Source organism: Oryctolagus cuniculus, chromosome 7, assembly GCF_051225735.1.
Source record: "Oryctolagus cuniculus isolate XC-2025 breed Fujian yellow rabbit chromosome 7, ASM5122573v1, whole genome shotgun sequence".
NCBI classification, from domain to species: Eukaryota; Metazoa; Chordata; class Mammalia; order Lagomorpha; family Leporidae; genus Oryctolagus; species Oryctolagus cuniculus.
Window position 1 is genome coordinate 36,085,398 of NC_142873.1, and position 18,004 is coordinate 36,103,401.

At 40.7% G+C, this 18,004-nt stretch overlaps 1 protein-coding gene across 4 annotated transcripts; it reads right to left on the reverse strand.

The window, feature by feature from the left end:
• Positions 1-8,819: 8,819 nt before the first annotated feature.
• Positions 8,820-17,676, reverse strand: RGS4 (regulator of G protein signaling 4). 4 transcript variants are annotated; one of them, XM_089336631.1, is made up of 7 exons: positions 17,661-17,676; positions 17,408-17,505; positions 15,493-15,765; positions 12,652-12,756; positions 12,270-12,331; positions 11,510-11,676; positions 8,820-11,089 (listed from the first exon to the last, which is right to left on the reverse strand). In XM_089336631.1, the coding sequence occupies exons 3-7, from the start codon at positions 15,534-15,536 to the stop codon at positions 10,850-10,852; spliced, it is 618 nt and encodes a 205-aa protein (XP_089192757.1). In that variant the 5' UTR covers positions 15,537-15,765; positions 17,408-17,505; positions 17,661-17,676; the 3' UTR covers positions 8,820-10,849.
• Between the last annotated feature and the right edge of the window lie 328 nt (positions 17,677-18,004).

Below are 18,004 nucleotides of genomic sequence, written 5' to 3' on the forward strand. Positions count from 1 at the left end.
GGTGTGAAAATAAGGAATTCTCAAAATCAGAAGTGAACATGAAGAATAAAGAATCAATAATAACCTAAAACAGTTCCTCCAGAAAAGAAAAAGCTGAAGAAAGTGGGGATATGAAAGATGGATAACACAAACAGTCCAATGAAATGGAATTTTTCCAACTACAAACCTATACGTGCATAAGAATTTAGTTTATGACACAGTGATATATATTTTCACACATATATGAATTGATTTTCCTAAAAATTGCACTGGGCTATATGGAAGAAAATTTTAATCAATTAATACTTGATACAAACATCTATTTCTTATGGATTAAAAGTGTATATACGCATAATTTGGGAGCCTGTTTACTCCTAAGGATTAAATCCTTTTGAACTTCCTCACAGCTTTATCATTGCAAATTACTGTAACATATTTACCCTGTTAAATTTTCCTTAATTTTGTTTTTTAAACATAATTATAATTTCAGAAGCACTGTAATGTTGTGAGGACATAGAATTAAATGACTGAAGTCTCCACCACTTATTAACTTTGCGAATTTCTTTCCTTATCTGAAAAATGGAGATCACAACAACGACTTCACAGGTTGTTATGACTCTCAGTGTGCTTGGTGACTTAACTTTTGTTATGCTTCATAATCATTAGAAACATAAATTATTCCGCAGAGGATCCCTTTCCTGTCATCCCTCAAGTACTCTGTGCAAACAGCTCTCTTTTGCATAATTCCTGGTTGCTGGTTATATAGCAGAGTTGCTACTGAGTTCATTTTGCCAATGGTTCTTGGTGGGATCTTCTAATGATCTCTAAACTGATTACAGAGAGTGTTAAATACCTTTTAAAAACAATTTATGGGGGCCGGCGCTGTGGCGCAGCAGGTTAAAGCCCTGGCCTGAAGCACCGGCATCCCATATGGGCGCCGGTTCTAGTCCCAGCTGTTCCTCTTCCAATCTGGCTCTCTGCTATGGCCTGGGAAAGCAGTAGAAGATGGCCCAGGTCCTTGGGTCCTTGAACCCACATGGGAGACCTGGAAGAAGCTCCTGGCTCCTGGCTCCTGGCTTCAGATCGGCAAAGCTCCGGCCGTTGCGGCCAATTGGAGAGTGAATCATCGGATGGAAGACCTCTCTCTTTCTGCCCCTCCTCTCTGTGTAACTCTGACTTTCAAATAAATAAATAAATCTTTAAAAAAACAATTTATGTATGTATTTATTTGAAAGGCAGAATGACAGAAGAAGAGAGAGAGGGAGAGACGGGACTCAGTCTTCCTCTGCTGGTTCACTCCACAAATCCCCACAACAGTCAGGGCTTGTTCAGGGCAAACCCAGGATCTCAGAACTCCATCTGGGTCTCCCACCTGGTTAGGAGGAACTCAAGCACTTGGGCCATTATCTGCTGCCTCCCAGGTGTATTAGCAGGAAACTGGGTTGGAAGCATGGAGAAGCTGGTATTCAAGCTGTTGTGGGCAATGACTGCTGGGCTTGTTCCAGGATTTTCTTCCCTGTATGAAAGAATTTAAGGAGGACTCATAGGGTGTTCAGAAAAAACAAGATTTATTTAAAGGGATAGTATACACTCAGATATTATGATGGGCAACCTGTCTTCATGAGGAAGGAAGAGCTGTTGTTCCTATCAAAGTTGGCATCCTCTTTTTGTAGGGTGCAAGGGTGGTATCCTAATTAAATACAAAAATGGGGTGGAGTTTAAGCAGGGTTTGAGTATCTTTGTTTTTGGACTCTCAGAACAATCATGGAGTCTACACAAAGGATTGCCACCATCATGGTGTCTTGTGTATGATGGGAAGTGAGGCTCAAGTGCACAATGGGGGAATGGGCATGCTGAGCCTGCAGCCACGTTGGATCAGCATGGAAGTGGGTGGGGTTTTGAGTGGGACAAGGCTGCAGCACAGGTACTGATATCAGTCTTTCAGCTCCTACCCATTCACTAGCTCCCTGTGCGCCCACATCATGACCAGGCACTCCCATATGGGATTCAGGCATCCCAAGTGGGGCATTAATCCACCACACCAAAATGTCCACCCTAATATAAATTTTCTTTTTGTTTTTGTTATTTCAGGTGTCCACTCACCAAACACCAAAGCTCTGGAGTTGAGACTTGGAAATATGACATGTAAACAGTCCCCAGTTTCTCCTTCAAACAAGCATGTTCTCTTGTCTGAATGTAGTTACCTAGGACTAGATAAATAAAATTCACATAAAATCACTCTCAAGCTGGTATCCCTTACATGGGCAGGCCATTGTGGTATGATTCCTGAAAGAAGGATAATTTGGAGAAGGGGAAAACTCAAAGTTGTTAAGATCCAAGAACTCTAAATTTCAACTGACCTTACTTTATTTTTGTCTATTCTCCATTGGTTGGGAGATATTAGGCTAATGGATCAACTTCATTCAAAACTCAAGAGCTTTATGAATCTGCATGGTGGGAGTATTTGAAGAACTGAATGGGACAATACACGTAAATTCCAGGGGCAAATTTAATGGAAACCCCCAATAAACAAAAAATATTATTACCAGTTCAAAATGCAGACTTAAACATTTATCTGTAACTTATCCCCTCATTTCCTTTTGCTTTTCATTGGGTTTTCTATTTATACTTAAAAGTTATTCATCTGACTCCAATTTCCCATGATAGTTCATCTTGAAAAATAAACAGCACTGGAAGCCTATTTTCAGCCTCATTTTTAATGCTGAGGTCACAGAATATCCAACTTATTTTTTCAATTAGTGTGCTGGAGAGCCGTAAATTAGGGAGCAGAATCAGAGGCAGGTGCAGACTCCACCACCTGCCATCTGTAATAATTTCATGAACTGAATCCAGACTTCAATAGGGACATAGAAATTAAGGAGGCAGTTGAGTGAGCTGGCTGTTGAATGATGACAGTACAGTACTGATCTAGATTTAGTTTGGTTTTACAAATACTGAGTATTACTCCCATGACAAGAATACCATATATATTATATATATAGTATATTATATATTATATATATATATATATCAAGAGAGGAGAGTTTAAAGGAAACACAGAGTACAGTGGTAGAAGGGAGCATCCGAAGAAAGCTATCCAGAAATTTTGAAGAAATAGAGGAGATGAAGAGAAATAGCATACCAAGAAGTGATTACGGTACAAGATTAGCAGGAGAAACTTTCAGAGAATTTTTTTTTAATATTTGTCACATTGCTCCTGCCTCTCCACCTAGAGGGAAGCCAGTGCTGATCACCAGCCCTGGATTTAAGGCCGTTGTCCCTCCATCTCCAGTCCCTCATGCTGCTCAAAGCAAGAGCATGCAAAATTATTAGTGGAGGTAGAAGAATGAATTAACCCACATTTCTGTGTGATCTCCACATGAACAGGACTTTGGGCTTCTGTGAGATGCAGCTGGGCTCTGGGGAGCCATTGTCTTGGAGCCAAGTCCTGGCTTCTTTACTTATATGCACAGGATCTTGCCAAGGTTCTTGCTTTACTATGTCTCAATTTCTCATCTCTAAAAGGAAGATGATAAATTTTAGTGCCTCTGCATCCTATGGTTGTTACATACATGAAATCAGTTAATACAAATAGACTAGGATTAGTAGAACATGAACAATTCATGTTGGAGGTTTTGTGCTGTGGATATAAACAAGAAAGTTCATATATGTAGGAGCATATCAATTTTATTTATATATAATTATTTAAAAATACATGAACTTGAATTAGGTCAAATGTGCACAAAGAACAGACTGGCAGTTATTTGGAATGAGTTAGAAGGTGTCAGATTGGATGAAGAGAAGCCAATAGAAGGGCTAAGGCAATAAATCAAACAGTGTTCTCTAAGGGCCTGGATTAACAGACATTCATGCAGGTGGAGAAGTGAGAATAGCTTTCAGCAATTTCATCAAGGGAAATTTTGAAGAGCTGTGTGACTATGGAGCATGGGAGAAGAGTCAGTGATTTCCAGCTGTAGGGACTCCTTGTAAGTTCAGTCACCAAAGTAGGAAAGAGAGGAGGAGGAACAACATTTGATCTGGACTTTGTGAGCAGTCCTAACAACGGACTTTTCCAACAACCTAAGGGCATGAAATGTTAACTAGATGGCAGGAGTAGCAAAAATCTGAAGTCTTATAGAGGAGAAAACAGAAGAGAAAGGTGAAAGACAAATCTTCTAGGCATGAGAGGAAGACAAAAAATGATCAGGACTCGTCTTGAATGTGACTTAGTCAGAATTTGTTTCCCATAATTTGTTGTTATTGAGGAAATATCTCAGGGATACACTGTCCTGGGAGAAAACAGCTATGGAAAGGCTAAAAGGATTGGAGAAATAATAGGGGAATTTTACAAGAAATATGCAAATAAATGTCAACAGAATTCTTGGTTTATTTGCTTCAAAAGCAGTGTCCCAAAGTCATCCCTGCAGGGTCACTCGCCCAAGGTCATCACTCACCAGTTCCCACGGTCTAACTCACTACTAACTTGCACATGTTGTTGCCTTAACTGGACTCCTGTTGGGGGAAGGGAGGCAATCCCCTTTAACCAGGCTGTGTATGGCCACCACTGTCTTTCCTCCCAGAGGGGAGGCAGCAGCAACGTGACCAGGATCTTGTGCCGAATGCTTGATTTCAGCTGGTGTCTGGACTGTGTGTGATTCCTACAAGGGCTGACTGACTGACTCCTGTGTAATGTACCCTAGGCAGCACTAAACCAAAACTGAAGGAGAACTGAAGTGTTCCCTTACCTTCTTTCTTCTTCCTGCAGGTATTGTTTTAAAACAAAATCTCTGTGAATGGTTCAGGATCCGGCAATTTAGGAAAAGCAAAGAAAACAGAAAAGAGATAGAGGAACCAGTCCTTAGTGTGTACCCCATGCTTCCAAAACTCACTTTCCATTAGTCCTGGGGACACCTCCCACCTGCCCCAGATTAGGCAGGATGTGTAGATAACCCAACTGCAGTATGGTGCTCCAGGATGGGTGTAGCCAACGTATGGCATGAGTGTTGATGAGTGCAAGGCATTTTGTCCTTCTTCACAGGATGTCTTTATTGCCTTTTATTCCTTTCTATATTAGGTTCCCTTCTTTCACATTGTTTTTTCTATCTTTCTCTTCTCCTCTTCCCTTGTTTTCACCACTTCTTCCTGTTCTTCTTCCCTTACTTGCTTTGGTTCCTGCTTCCTTTTTTTCCCTCTATTTCCTTGATTAGAGTAATTCCAATGGATCAATGTTAGGAGCAATTTACTGGTTTTGACTCCAGCACTATTATTATTATTATGTTTTATATATGATCTTGGGTAAGTTTCTGAAATCTCCTATACCAAAATTTCTCCATCTACAGTGGAAATCTACTAATATCATCTACTTTCAAATTTTGGCCTAAGGGTTAAATAAAATCATGTAAAGCATTCAGTATAGGCTTGGCACTTCAATCATGTCGTGTGATGTTAATGTAAGACCTACTGAATTTTGACCTCCTCTAGAGACCAGCTCTCTCTCCATTGTTTACCTACTTTGGTGTGCTGCAGAAATAGAGTAAACCCTTATGTTAGTTCTTCCAGTCATTACATGCAAAATCTAAAACCTTGGATTCTGATTTTAAGTGAATCCTAAGCCATTTCACTCAACTTTCTTTCTTCATATAACGGAAAGGAAAATACTAATATTTTCTCATGTGACATCAAAATGTCACTGTATGTAAACTAATAGGTAATTTAGTTGATCACCTTTTGGCTTAATGGCCTAAGCAGATTCAAATTTTGAATTCAGTCTCTGAATTAAATGGATGAGAACAATTTGGGTTTTACACTTTGCTTTTCAACTATTTATTTGGCTGGCTTTGCTCCGATAATTCTTTTGTCTATGTGTTTGGACTGGGCTAATGTGCAGTTGGTTTTTCCTTGAAGAGGGTCCCTTTTAGTTTCTTCCCTCTTTTTTCTTTTCTTTTCATTCGTCTATCTCATCTCTAACTTAAATAATCTAGGCATTAATCATATGCATTGGATACCAGAACTCAGCTTTGGCCAGGGCTACTTTGAATTATGGAGTATTCCCCCAACAAAGTCACATTTTTGTTTTCAAACTGCTATGAATATGATTAAGTCCTCTTGATCCAGCCTTACACATAGACAAAATGGCCTCAGTATAGTATAAAAGTTAATGGCCGGCGCCGCAGCTCAGTAGGCTAATCCTCCGCCTTGCGGCACCGGCACACCGGGTTCTAGTCCCGGTCGGGGCACCGGATTCTGTCCCGGTTGCCCCTCTTCCAGGCCAGCTCTCTGCTGTGGCCAGGGAGTGCAGTGGAGGATGGCCCAAGTGCTTGGGCCCTGCACCCACATGGGAGACCAGGAGAAGCACCTGGCTCCTGCCTTCGGATAGGCGCGGTGCGCCCGCTGCAGTGCGTCGGCGGTGGCGGCCATTGGAGGGTGAACCAATGGCAAAGGAAGACCTTTCTCTCTGTCTGTCTGTCTGTCTCTCTCTCTCTCTCTCTCTCACTGTCCACTATGCCTGTCAAAAACAAAACAAAACAAAGTTAAGTGCACAGGGTTAGTAAGCATTTGACATAGAGGTTAAGACTCCACTTGGCTTGCCTGCATACCATATGGAGTGTATGAGTTCAAGTGGGGATATTCTCCTGATTCTAGATTCCCACTGATGTACACCATGGGAGGCAGCAGAAGGTGGTTTAAGTACTTGGGACCATTCCACCCACATTGGAGACCTGGATTGAGTTTCTGGCTTCTGGCTTCCATCCGTCCCAGCCTCAACTGTTGGAGAAATTTGGGGAGTAACCCATGATTGTGTGTGTGTGTCTTTACTTTTCAAATAAATGAAAATAAATAATTAAAATTTTAAATTTTTGACAGTGTTGTCTTTGCTTTGCTGCAGTCACAGACAGCCCCATACATGAAGTACTTAAAATAGCAGTGATTCCTTCTTTATTCATCTCAAATTCTGAAGTGGACCACAAGGTCTTTATCTTGTCACTGCACTATCTGGAACAAATGACCCCCAAAGTTGCCACAGAAGGAGAAGAGGGCCGGCGCCGTGGCTCACTTGGCTAATCCTCTGCCTGCGGCACTGTCCCAGTTCTGTGCCGGTTGCTCCTCTTCCAGTCCAGCTCTCTGCTGTGGCCTGGGAGTGCAGTGGAGGATGGCCCAAGTGCTTGGGTCCCTGCACCCGCATGGGAGAACAGGAGGAAGCACCTGGCTCCCGGCTTTGGATCGTTGCAGCGCACCGGCCGTAGCGGCCATTGGAGGGTGAACCAACGGAAAAGGAAGACCTTTCTCTCTCTCTCTCTCACTGTCTAACTCTGCCTGTCAAAAAAAAAAAAAAAAAAAAAAAGGAGAAGAGAGAGATGGAGAATACAGTTTGACTCCATTCTTTACCACATAATTCTGGACATGACACTCTGCTCTTAGATCATTGCTGTGTGGCTAGATCCTTGCTCTGCTACTTAAAGCCAACTTGATCTTGGCTCTGTTCCCCTATCTGTGGGAATTTGCAGAGGCAATGGTCATGATTTACATCTATATCTCAGAGTTATTATGAGAATTTAAAAATATTATTTATATAAAGTGCTTAGAAAAGTATCTAACACGTGGCAAGCAACAATAGGTGTTTTTCTACACAGTCTTTGATATATATATATCAGTCTCAGCATATAATTATTATTTATTTAATGATCAATCATAAAGAAGAAACAATGAGGGAAATGGAGACTGAATTTAAAAAAGCATTGCTTGCCCTTACTAAAAGCAATTATGTAATTGTCTTGCAATCCTTGGAATATACTGTTATACGAGAGTACTTAAAAACGTTCATGGGAAATACGTATTTTGAAAAAACTATGCATGGATTTCATCATTTTTGAAGCATTGTTCCAGGAAAGTTTTGAAGTCCCCTTGTATACAGGGAAGAGCTACTGCACACTTTCTGAGAGAGTGTCACACATCTGTAAGAAATGATTGATCGTCCTGGTTGCTTTGGGGGTGAATGAGACATTTGCATTTCTTTGTGCATTTCTCTAAGGAAATAGTTCTTAGTTTTTACTGATTCCTTTAAAAGATCTGTTACTCAAAAATGTGTAAGATCTCTGTTCCCATCACCTTGTAAGTGCAACCCTTGCGATGGCAAAGACAGAATTCAGGGAGTGAGGAGCTCATGATGCAATAGACCTAGTATTCATCTTTGTATGTAAATGTTCCGTGACTTATTTTTCAGAGAAGAACAATGGAAGAAGGGAGGGCAAGATTTTGAGCAGTTTGAGCAGAAATCTCTGGCACTTGTGACTCCCTTCCATACTCGCAATTTCTCCTGGCTCCATCTTCTCTCAATCAAGCAGGAAATTGAAAAAGAAGAGCTGTTCTGGAAGGTGAGCTCCAAACCTTGACAACCTTTTGGGGACTTGCAAGTAAATCACTAAATCTGCTTAGCAACTTTCTTGGTTCTGTGGGAAGAGGCAGGCACAGCCATGGCAGGAACTGAAGAATAAATAGTATTCAGTTTCTGCCTTCCTTCCCGGAGTTGGTTGGCATGGGAAGGGTAAGACTCAGTATGAGTCATTTTCTAAAATCACACTACGCCCTGCTGCTTCTCACATCTCTGTGGATCATTAATGTGTTTCCAAGCCGATGGTTTTGTGCAAAGCATTTATTTACCCTTATTATTAAGATGTGTGTGGGGCACTGGAAGTATAAGCTTTGAGGCCTATAAAGCACATGATAGAAAGAGGCATGCATATGGAAGGAGAATTCTGTCCGTGGACCATGTACAAGCAAGCTCACCATAGCAAAGGGTGATGACACAACAAGAAAATATAATTGAAGAACACACTCCGAAATATGTTACATAAAATAATTTACTTCTCATTCAGAATGACTTCCAGACTTATTTGTGAGACAATAGTCTGTGAGTACAGGTACCATATCAAAGTCATGACAATTGTGATAGGGCAAGACCAGCAGAGTTATACATTTGGATCCAGAAGTTACCCGAAACAGAATTGTGAAACTGTGTGTAACAAAAAGGGTCACTGATGAGGAACTTTGGGAACATTAGGAGTAAGACTGCCAGAGGGGCAAGAAAGGTACAATTAGGAAATGTTCATTTGAATGCAATGAGATCTGTGTGCACAGACTCTGGTGTCTTCATTTTGCAGCCCAGTACATTGGTGTAGAAGCCACAAAGGTGCTCATGCATGTAACTGATACCGGAACAACAGAAACAATGTATGTGCATGAGTGTGTACACCCTCTCAAAGACAGTAGTTTTAGAAGAATGAGAAGAAAATTACTTCCTGGGCATTCGTTAATAATTCAGGTAAAATCTTGCACTCCATTTATAAAACAATACAATAATAAAAATTTGTACAAAACAACATCATAAATAACATAAATGAGAAATTTTCAAGTATTTCACATGCCTTGAAAAGTTCCAAACAGTAGTTCTAACAATTGGTTTTCTCTCTCTCTCTTTCTGTTTGTCTTTCTTTTTTCCCTTTTTTTCATTCTCATTTAGTCTCAGAGCCTAGAAAGAAATGTCTGCAGTCTCTGTTAGTCTTGATGTTTGGGATGTAATGAGCAAGATTTTTGTCTTACAATGGCTTTTCAATTTGTGAAACTGTGCCCCATTTATAGAATAAAATCTTTTGCCTGCTACTGGCTTATACTCGTAAATTTAGAGCTAGAACTGTTATGGAGAAAAATCCAGCTAACCAAAACAAGCCAAACAGACATCTGATGGCCAAGTTCCTCAGGACAAAAATGAGAAGAGCACCTTGATCAAGAGAGAGGGAAGGGGCAAAGGATAATGACAGTGACCTTTAAAAGTCTGTACCCTTGCTTAGCCAGTAACTTAGAGTAAGTATAGCTGGAAAGACTTCAGCTGCGTTTCTTCATTCAGTTCAATTACCCCATCTCCCAAATTCATACCAACCCAGCTGCTAATAACTATGCCTTGAGCACCCAGGCAAAGGAAGGAAGCCAGCAGCTGAGGGACTCAAAGGTGCTGTTAGTAACCATCAGCCTAAGACAAAATTCTGTATCAGTCATATACAGGATTATTTGTGATTTTTCTCTCCGTAGAATAGAGCTCAATGTGAAGACTATCACTGGTTAAATTAACCATGAATTTGCTTGGATGCTTTTCCAGAAAGATCCATGGAGTTTTACAGAGACAACTTTCTACAAGTTGACATTCTGTTCTGAGCCTGCAATGGCAGTTAGCTCAGTTTGCTCTATTAAAATGTGTATGAAAGACCAGATATCGAAACATGCATGTAAGTACATACACACATTCTAGTTATGAGCACCTAGGGTCTTTCCCTCCCATCTACTCTTGCAGGGATACCCACATGTGTATTCACACACACACATATATAGAATGTGTATGTGTATATGTGCATACATAAATACACACACACACGCACACATACACACACACAAGGGTATACTAGGTCAGCTTCATCCAAATATTTGGAGCCTGGAGAAAGTTCTGCTAACAGAAAATGTGCATATGCATGTCACAAGATATGTATCAACCAACCAATCTGAGGTCAAACTGTTTGGAGGAGGGAACTATCAACAATCTTCAATAATCCAGACCCACAAGGCCATTATTTGAATATTTGCTCACATGGCGCTCTAAAACGAACTTGGAGAAATTGAACTAGAATCAGGTTCCACCCTGATGAACACCCAAACACCAAGACTAAATCTAGCCCTCGCATGAAAGTGACTCACACATGGCAGGCAGCATGAACACTAGGCTACAATGTGGATAAAGCACTGGTGCTTAATACAGATCAATATCTGGCCTCAGCTTCTCCAGAGCATAGTCTTGGCATTTCAGCCATCCACCTCCAGGTGAGAATTAGGCACACTGGGGGAGCAGGGAAGCACAGTCCACAGAACTCTTGGCTCCTTTCTGCTTCTCTGACCCACAGTTAGAAGGGTTGGCCAAATCAAGATAGAATCGGGATTTGAGGAAGCGGCGGTATGAATCCTTCTCCATAAGGTTGAAAATCTTCTTCTGGGCCTCATCAAAGCAGGTGATCGTAGGTTCTAGCATGTTCCGGCTTGTCTCCTCCCTGGTGCAAGAATCTAGGTTCACCTAAGGAGAAAAGGCCAAGGCTCCATTATACCTAGGACCTACGTTGGCTGCATGCTTTGTACTGAATACTAACAGGGCACCCTGCATACTCCAGGAATGAAAAAAAAAAAAGTTGGCTCTAACTTGGTATACGTGAAAGAATATGAGAGGTTCATTCTGCTTCAGGGTAAGCATGGAAAATTTGTTTTCTTTCTCTAAACTGAAGAAATTTATGTAAAAAAAAATACCTTAAAGGAGTTATTTAAATCATGTGGATAAAAGCACTTTTTTCTTAACTGGTTTATTTGAGGTTGTCAAGCTTATGACTCCACTGTTACATCTTTTCCTGTAACTCACAGGATCTAAAGATACGTGCCCCTGAATACCACTTCCAGACACCTTCATGAGAGACCCAGGGGGTTCACTGCCATGAAAACCTACCTCTTTTGTTGCCTGGACTGAGATGAATTCATTATAGATCTTTTTGGCCTTAGGACTTAGTTTAGAGGGTGATTTGATTTTCTTGTACTCTTCACAGCTGATCCAGAAGTCAATGTTCTCCTCACTATATTCAGATTTTAAGAAAGCTTTGAAAGCTGCCAACCCACCTGCAATACAGGAGAAAGAACCACACATGTTATCATACTCAATGACCTCTTGGACATGGCAGTTCAGATAAAGCTGTGGTACTTGGAAATAAAGCATAGGTTCAAGGACTCCCCAATTTTCTCCTCTTTGGAGGGTCACTTGGGGGAAGGCAACTCTAATCTCTGAATAGTATCTAGTAGATCCAGTTACACAAAATGATTCATGCTCAAAATCGAATGTGTTTTGTTTCTAAAACACCTAAGTGGCTATCAATTACCAAGGTAGGTTTGGGAAAGAGAAGCTGAGGTTGATTCTGTAAGAATATCTCAATATTCAGAAGCTTTTCCTCTCTGCCTTTTTCTACCTGATGATAGAGATGGTTCTCTGATGGTTCCTTTGTGAACTTTCCATTGTACTTCACAAAGCACTAGTGCATGGTAAAATGTTAAACAGACTGGATATAAGACCAAAACGTCATCTTGGGTTTGGAAATCACAATGAACCTTGTTCTTTCTGCAGTTCCTATGAGGCCAGCATAATATGAGATAACCTGCCTCCTCCACAGTGCCTTTAACCTCATCCCATGAGCGGGATAAAAAACCGTCAGACTTACATTCATGGTTAATCAGGTTTTCCAGTGATTCGGCCCATTTCTTGACTTCCTCTTGACTCACCCTAGAGACATTACAGAGAAAAAAAATAGTTTGAATTTATGATACAAAAAACTGGGGCAAGCAATCTAAGACTTAATAAAATGTAGAGATTTTATTTTTTATCATCATGAACAGCTCTATTATTGATTAGATCATGTTTTTTTTTTTTCAGTAAATATGTGGGAAAAAATCTCCAATGTAGTTATGATTTCCATGAACATGGGGGCCATCTTGATCCAAATCTGGCTTAACTAGGGGCATACTTTCCTTCTTTTCTTATACAACTCTCTAAACTCAGATAGTTAAAACTCAATGGGCTTTCATCCAGGCCATTTCTCTTACCTCTGGCAAACAACCACTTTGTCCTTCTTGCTGTGGGAGGAATTATGTTCACAGGAATCTGACTTCTGCAGCAGGAAACCCAACCGATGCTTCATATCTTTTGCACTGCACAGAAGAGGAAAGCAAGGGAATTAACGATGGTAACCACCTGTCTTAAGACACCTAGTGGTAGGCTTGAAGAATTCATTAGTAGCATATAGTGCAGAGACAGTTAATTTAGGGAATAGGAGATGAAGTTGGCATTAATTCTCAGGAAAGCAACACTTGTTTCTGCCAATGAGTTAATGCACAACCTTGAGATGAGAGTCATAACACTGGTTTACTTATCTATAATTGGAATTCTGACCCTTCAATCTGTCTTAGAAGCCCGTTCTGTACACATGCCATTTTGGTGCAACAATGAAACACTTGGTATCATCAATATAACCACACAAGAAGACATGACTGTTCTTTGAGTAATTTTTAGGAGTTAGAAAGCAGCAGTAACTGCAAAATTCGACACCTTTTTGCTGCACGCCCCCTTCTGGTGGTTGGTTGCTATTGTCATCTGTCTCCTTGCAGGCAGAGTAAGAAGCTCCTTTGGAAATTAAGGGTCTCTTTCTTTCCATCCAAATATGTGATGGAACAAGAAATATGTGTTATGGGGTAAATATGGAGTACATACTGAGGTGTGTAGCTTCAGAAATGGAGTGGTTAACGCAAATGCTCAGGGTGAAACCCACGTTCCTTTAGATTAGTTCTTCCAGACAATATAGTGCTGCTATTGCCTTCTTTTTTAATATTTATACACTGAAGAAGCCATCTAGAATCACTCCTGAAACTAGTGATTGCGATTGCGGGCAGAGTTTCTGGTGTATTGCCATTTCATAGGTGACCAGGCTATGTCAGTACTCCTCAGTAGCTCAAAAAGGAGGCCCAGAGATAAGCTTTTACCTCTTCTCTTACACTACCATGTTTTTGCTTGTATCTCTTACTATAAAAGCTACAAAATAGTTAAAAAGAGAAATGATTTTAAAAAGAAATGGATAGCTAAGTGTTCCTACTTGTAGGGGGGAAATAAAGGGTAAAAAGAAATTTTAGAATGGTTATTGATATACTAAAGGTTTATCTATGTCGGCTTCCCAAGAAAGTTTGAATTCCATTAGGTCCTTGGACTGCCCCCTAAATGGTATTTTCTCTTCTTCACATGACTATTTGCCTTTCTCTGCTTTCTCAACTGGTGACTGCACAGGGATTGGGAAATTCTCCTTAATGATAGCAAGATATATTCCTGAAGCCTAGAGTGGTTCTAAGGTGATGGCATGAGTGTATTGTGAGTCAATGTAAATAGAAATTATTCCGTACTACCATGTGCCTCCTCTGTTTGAGATCCCATGGCTATTGACTGCCCAGTGTAGGGTCATTTCCTAATGAGTTGAGAGTATGCACAGAAAGTATCCTTTTAACGTAATAAAACAGTACAAATAAAAACGAAAATCACTTCAGAAGTCACTGGAATGAGGAACTGGATGTGATCTTCACTCACACACCCCGGGCAGTGGGAAGTCCCTCCGGAAGCTCGGGCACTGCTGGAGAAAGTGCTGGACTAGATGATTGACGTTTCCCCTGTGAGGAGGGGAAGAACAGCTACCTACTGACTGTGAGCTTAACCTTCTCAATCAGTTGCTCAGTGCCTCAAGGGCAGACCTCTAGCACAATCTCCCATCTATGAATCACTAAATATTTACTGGAGCATAACTTTTCCCTGACACTTCTGCATTTTGCATGATTAATTTTATATGTGATTTAACTGAAGCGTGGATGGTCTTGCTCTATCCAGTTAGGAAATTAATGGTGAAGGTGAGAGGTATTTATCCCATCAGTACTCTCTACCAGAACCTCCTGCTTCATTACGGAGAATATATCAATACTGTCCTGCTTCTGAATGAAAGGCAAATGGCTTCAAAACACACAAAAGATTATGCTTCTTGGAATTAACTCCAAATTGAAATGTAAGGTGATTGTTCTTTGCAGGGAGACAAGAAAAGAGGTAGTACACTTGCAGATTGACTTTTTACCTTTAGCTGCAAGATTAAGTGATGTAATACGCTCTCATTTTGTATTTTACTTTCAACTGATGAATATCTAGCATTTTCTGAAATCATCTACTTACGCCTATTTAAAAAGACAGAAGAGTAGCTATATATTTTTAAGTCTTTGTTTTTATATTGACAAAACAATCTCTTTAGGATGAGCTCTTCTACAGAACCCTCAGATGACTTGTTATAATCAATACTCCTTAACTACCACTCACATAAGACACTTTAAGAATGAGAGATAAGAACAGAGAAAAAAAGAGACATGTAGCATAGAAACTATTTCATTGTGACATTTGTTTATGAGAATATAGAACGATACTGTAGCCCCAACAGAAAGCATTGTGGCTTTCTGATGATGTAGCACAAGTTCATTCCGAGGTGTCCTCCCCTAAATGAATTTCAGAGAGTCACAGTGCTTGCAATTATCCAGGTATGCTCACATAATGGAGGTGATCACAGATACAGCAAGTAGAGTCAACACCTCATATGATTCTTAATCAGCACTAGCTTAGTTAGAGGACTTGGCTAAAAGATCACAACAGTTTTCAAAACTGAGGTCACATGAAACAACACACTAATATCAGAATTTGGGAAGCACAGTTCTTAAGTCACAAATCAAGTTATTCTTGGAGAAAATCCAGGGAAATATTCTCCCCTGATCAGACTGCTACTCCAAAGAACCAGGTTAGTAAACACAACTAGCAAGTAACTGAGAAAGTCTGTCCAAAAGTTGAACGTAGTTAGTAGCTGAAAACAATCTTACCTCCTCAAGCAGGAAGCCGGCAGACCTGCAAGCCCTTTGCACATCTTGTCTAACAGCGTGGGATTCGCCGAGGAGGAAAGAAACGCAGCAGGAGGAGCTGTGGCCTCTGTTTTGCTCAAGCTTCGGTTTCACTCCTGCAAAGATGCTGCCAGAATCCTGAGCTTCTCCTTTCCAGGCCTGTAGGGGTCTCTTTTATAGCCCGGCCACGAGCGACGAGCCAATCAGATAACAGCTCTGCGGTACCAGCGCCTGTCTCCTCTGCCTCTCCAGCCCCTGGAAGGCAGGAGGAAGAAAGGACTTACGCATCAGCCATGCAAAATGGACAAGCTGGGAAAATCCTCTTCCAAAATAGACATACATGAAAAAAGTGACTCAATATCTCTACAAATGTCTGTGATTTTTAACTTCTAGAGACGGGAAAAATAAAAGTCTACAGTGTTGGAAAATATGGGAGTTTATTCTTTTGTCTGTAAAAACAGTATCAGGGACAACATTGCCTCCGGAACGGAAAGGTGCCAGTAGGAATTCTAAGGCACACTTTGGGGGTTGAATCTCAACACACTTTCTCTTTTGGATGAGAAACATCACATTGTATGTGACCCAATATTTGACCTGCTCGATTTCCAAAAGGCAGGTGGGAGGATCATCGTCTCCGAGAGATGATTTCTCCATTGCAAGACACACGGAGGTGTGGGGAGAAATAGCTAAATGGCAGACAGGAATATGCCTGGCAGCATAGAAAAGCTGGCCCAGGAGAAATAGATTTGCTGCATCTGTCATCAAACTGACTGTAGAATACTTTGCTCCAATTCTTATTAAGAACAGAATTCAGCCCAGCACTGACAATTTCTCCTGTACATGCTTGCCTCCTGCAAAAAGCCTCAAATAGCAGCCTGAGGTCCAGGGCAGCAAGGAGATGAATAAATATAGATACTGATTCTTGTTAGCAACTGTGTTCATGTCTTATGTAATTCTAAGCTTCTAAATTGGTATTTCAAGAGGAAGAAAGGGAGGGAGAGAAGGAAAGACAGAGAAAGAGAAATGCTCCAGAGAGCAGGCAGGCAGAAAAATATGGTTTGCTTTGCCTATTACCTGGCTTCAGGGTTAGCATAAGAATATTCTGCCCTGCAGGTACTTCTGAACACCGAGACTATTAGTATCTTTTGCATGTAATATCATAGACTGAATATTTTAAAGAATCATGCAGGTGTTTCGTATCTTACAATCATAGCTCATGTACACTAGAACTGCAGAGAGTGCTTCTTTGTATCTGAAAGCTGTGAGTACAAGGGGGAAATTAAATACCAAGTCTGACCCAGACAGCTCTCATTTTGAAAGCAGGTAGATTTCTGACCGCAAGCTACAGGGAGCTGTGCTTTACTTAGAAGAAACAGAGATATCAAGTAGTTCAGGTGGGAAAGATGAAAAATAGATGGGAGCCAGTAGAATGCAAAGAGAGTGCGAAGACAGAATGCAAAATGGAAAAGAGCTGTACCTGTATGTCCCCCTTCCCCCATTCATGCCCTTGAAAATCTCAAGCTGCCTCCACTCCCCCTCCCCAGCTAGCAAAGAGATGGTAAACAAACATAAAAAGGCTAAGGACTATAATCTTCAGAGGATGCATTTAGATGGTAGGAAAAAGCTTTGGCCTTCATGCAGGAAGACAAGAGAACATTTATTAGATTAGCTACTGGACAACTTTTCCTTGAGTTATAACACAAAACAAATGAAAGTTGGCAGCCATTCGTGGTGATAATGTGGAAAAAACTGCAGTGTCACATGAATTAAGAGAGCTCGTAAGACCTAGAAAGATGGACCCAGGGATATGAGTCAGGCAAAATTAGCATCAGACAGGAGAGACTAATTAAAAGGGAGAAACGGTTACTCAAAGATGGATCAGGGCTTCTCTGCTTACCTGGGTGCCCAGATGATTTGATTTTCGGACAATGAGTGAGGATCCGAAACAATTTACTGATGTCTGAGAATTCACAGTAAGAATCTTGTGTCTTGTTCCTAGTACAAGAGAAGCTCATTTGTCACAAGTTAAATATAAATTGTTGCAATAGATGAGCTGAATAGGATTTTTAAAGCAATCAGATCTAACCCCTCCATTTTACCAAGGAGAAAATAGAGAAGCAGAGGGGAAATGATTTGCCACAGCTCCTTACTAAGAGAGACAGGTCCAGACTGGCTTCCTGGTCCCAGGTCATGTGGATTTTCTACAGGACTCTCCTATCACTCAACAGTCTTGTCAAACGAGATACACTGTGTAAACAGAGATATTTCTAAATTGCAGAGTGCTAAGCAAATCATTTTTTATTATTAGATTATGCACAGGAGGTAACAGAGCCCCCAGTGTTAACTTCATATATTTCACACAAAGAGGCCCCGATTTTCCCCTCCCTCATGGAAGCAGCAGCTGCTACAGCCCTCATTACATTAACCATTACTTTATTCTAGCATTTCTTATTCATTTATTCCTTTGACTATGACTTCTCATGTTCTCAGGAGT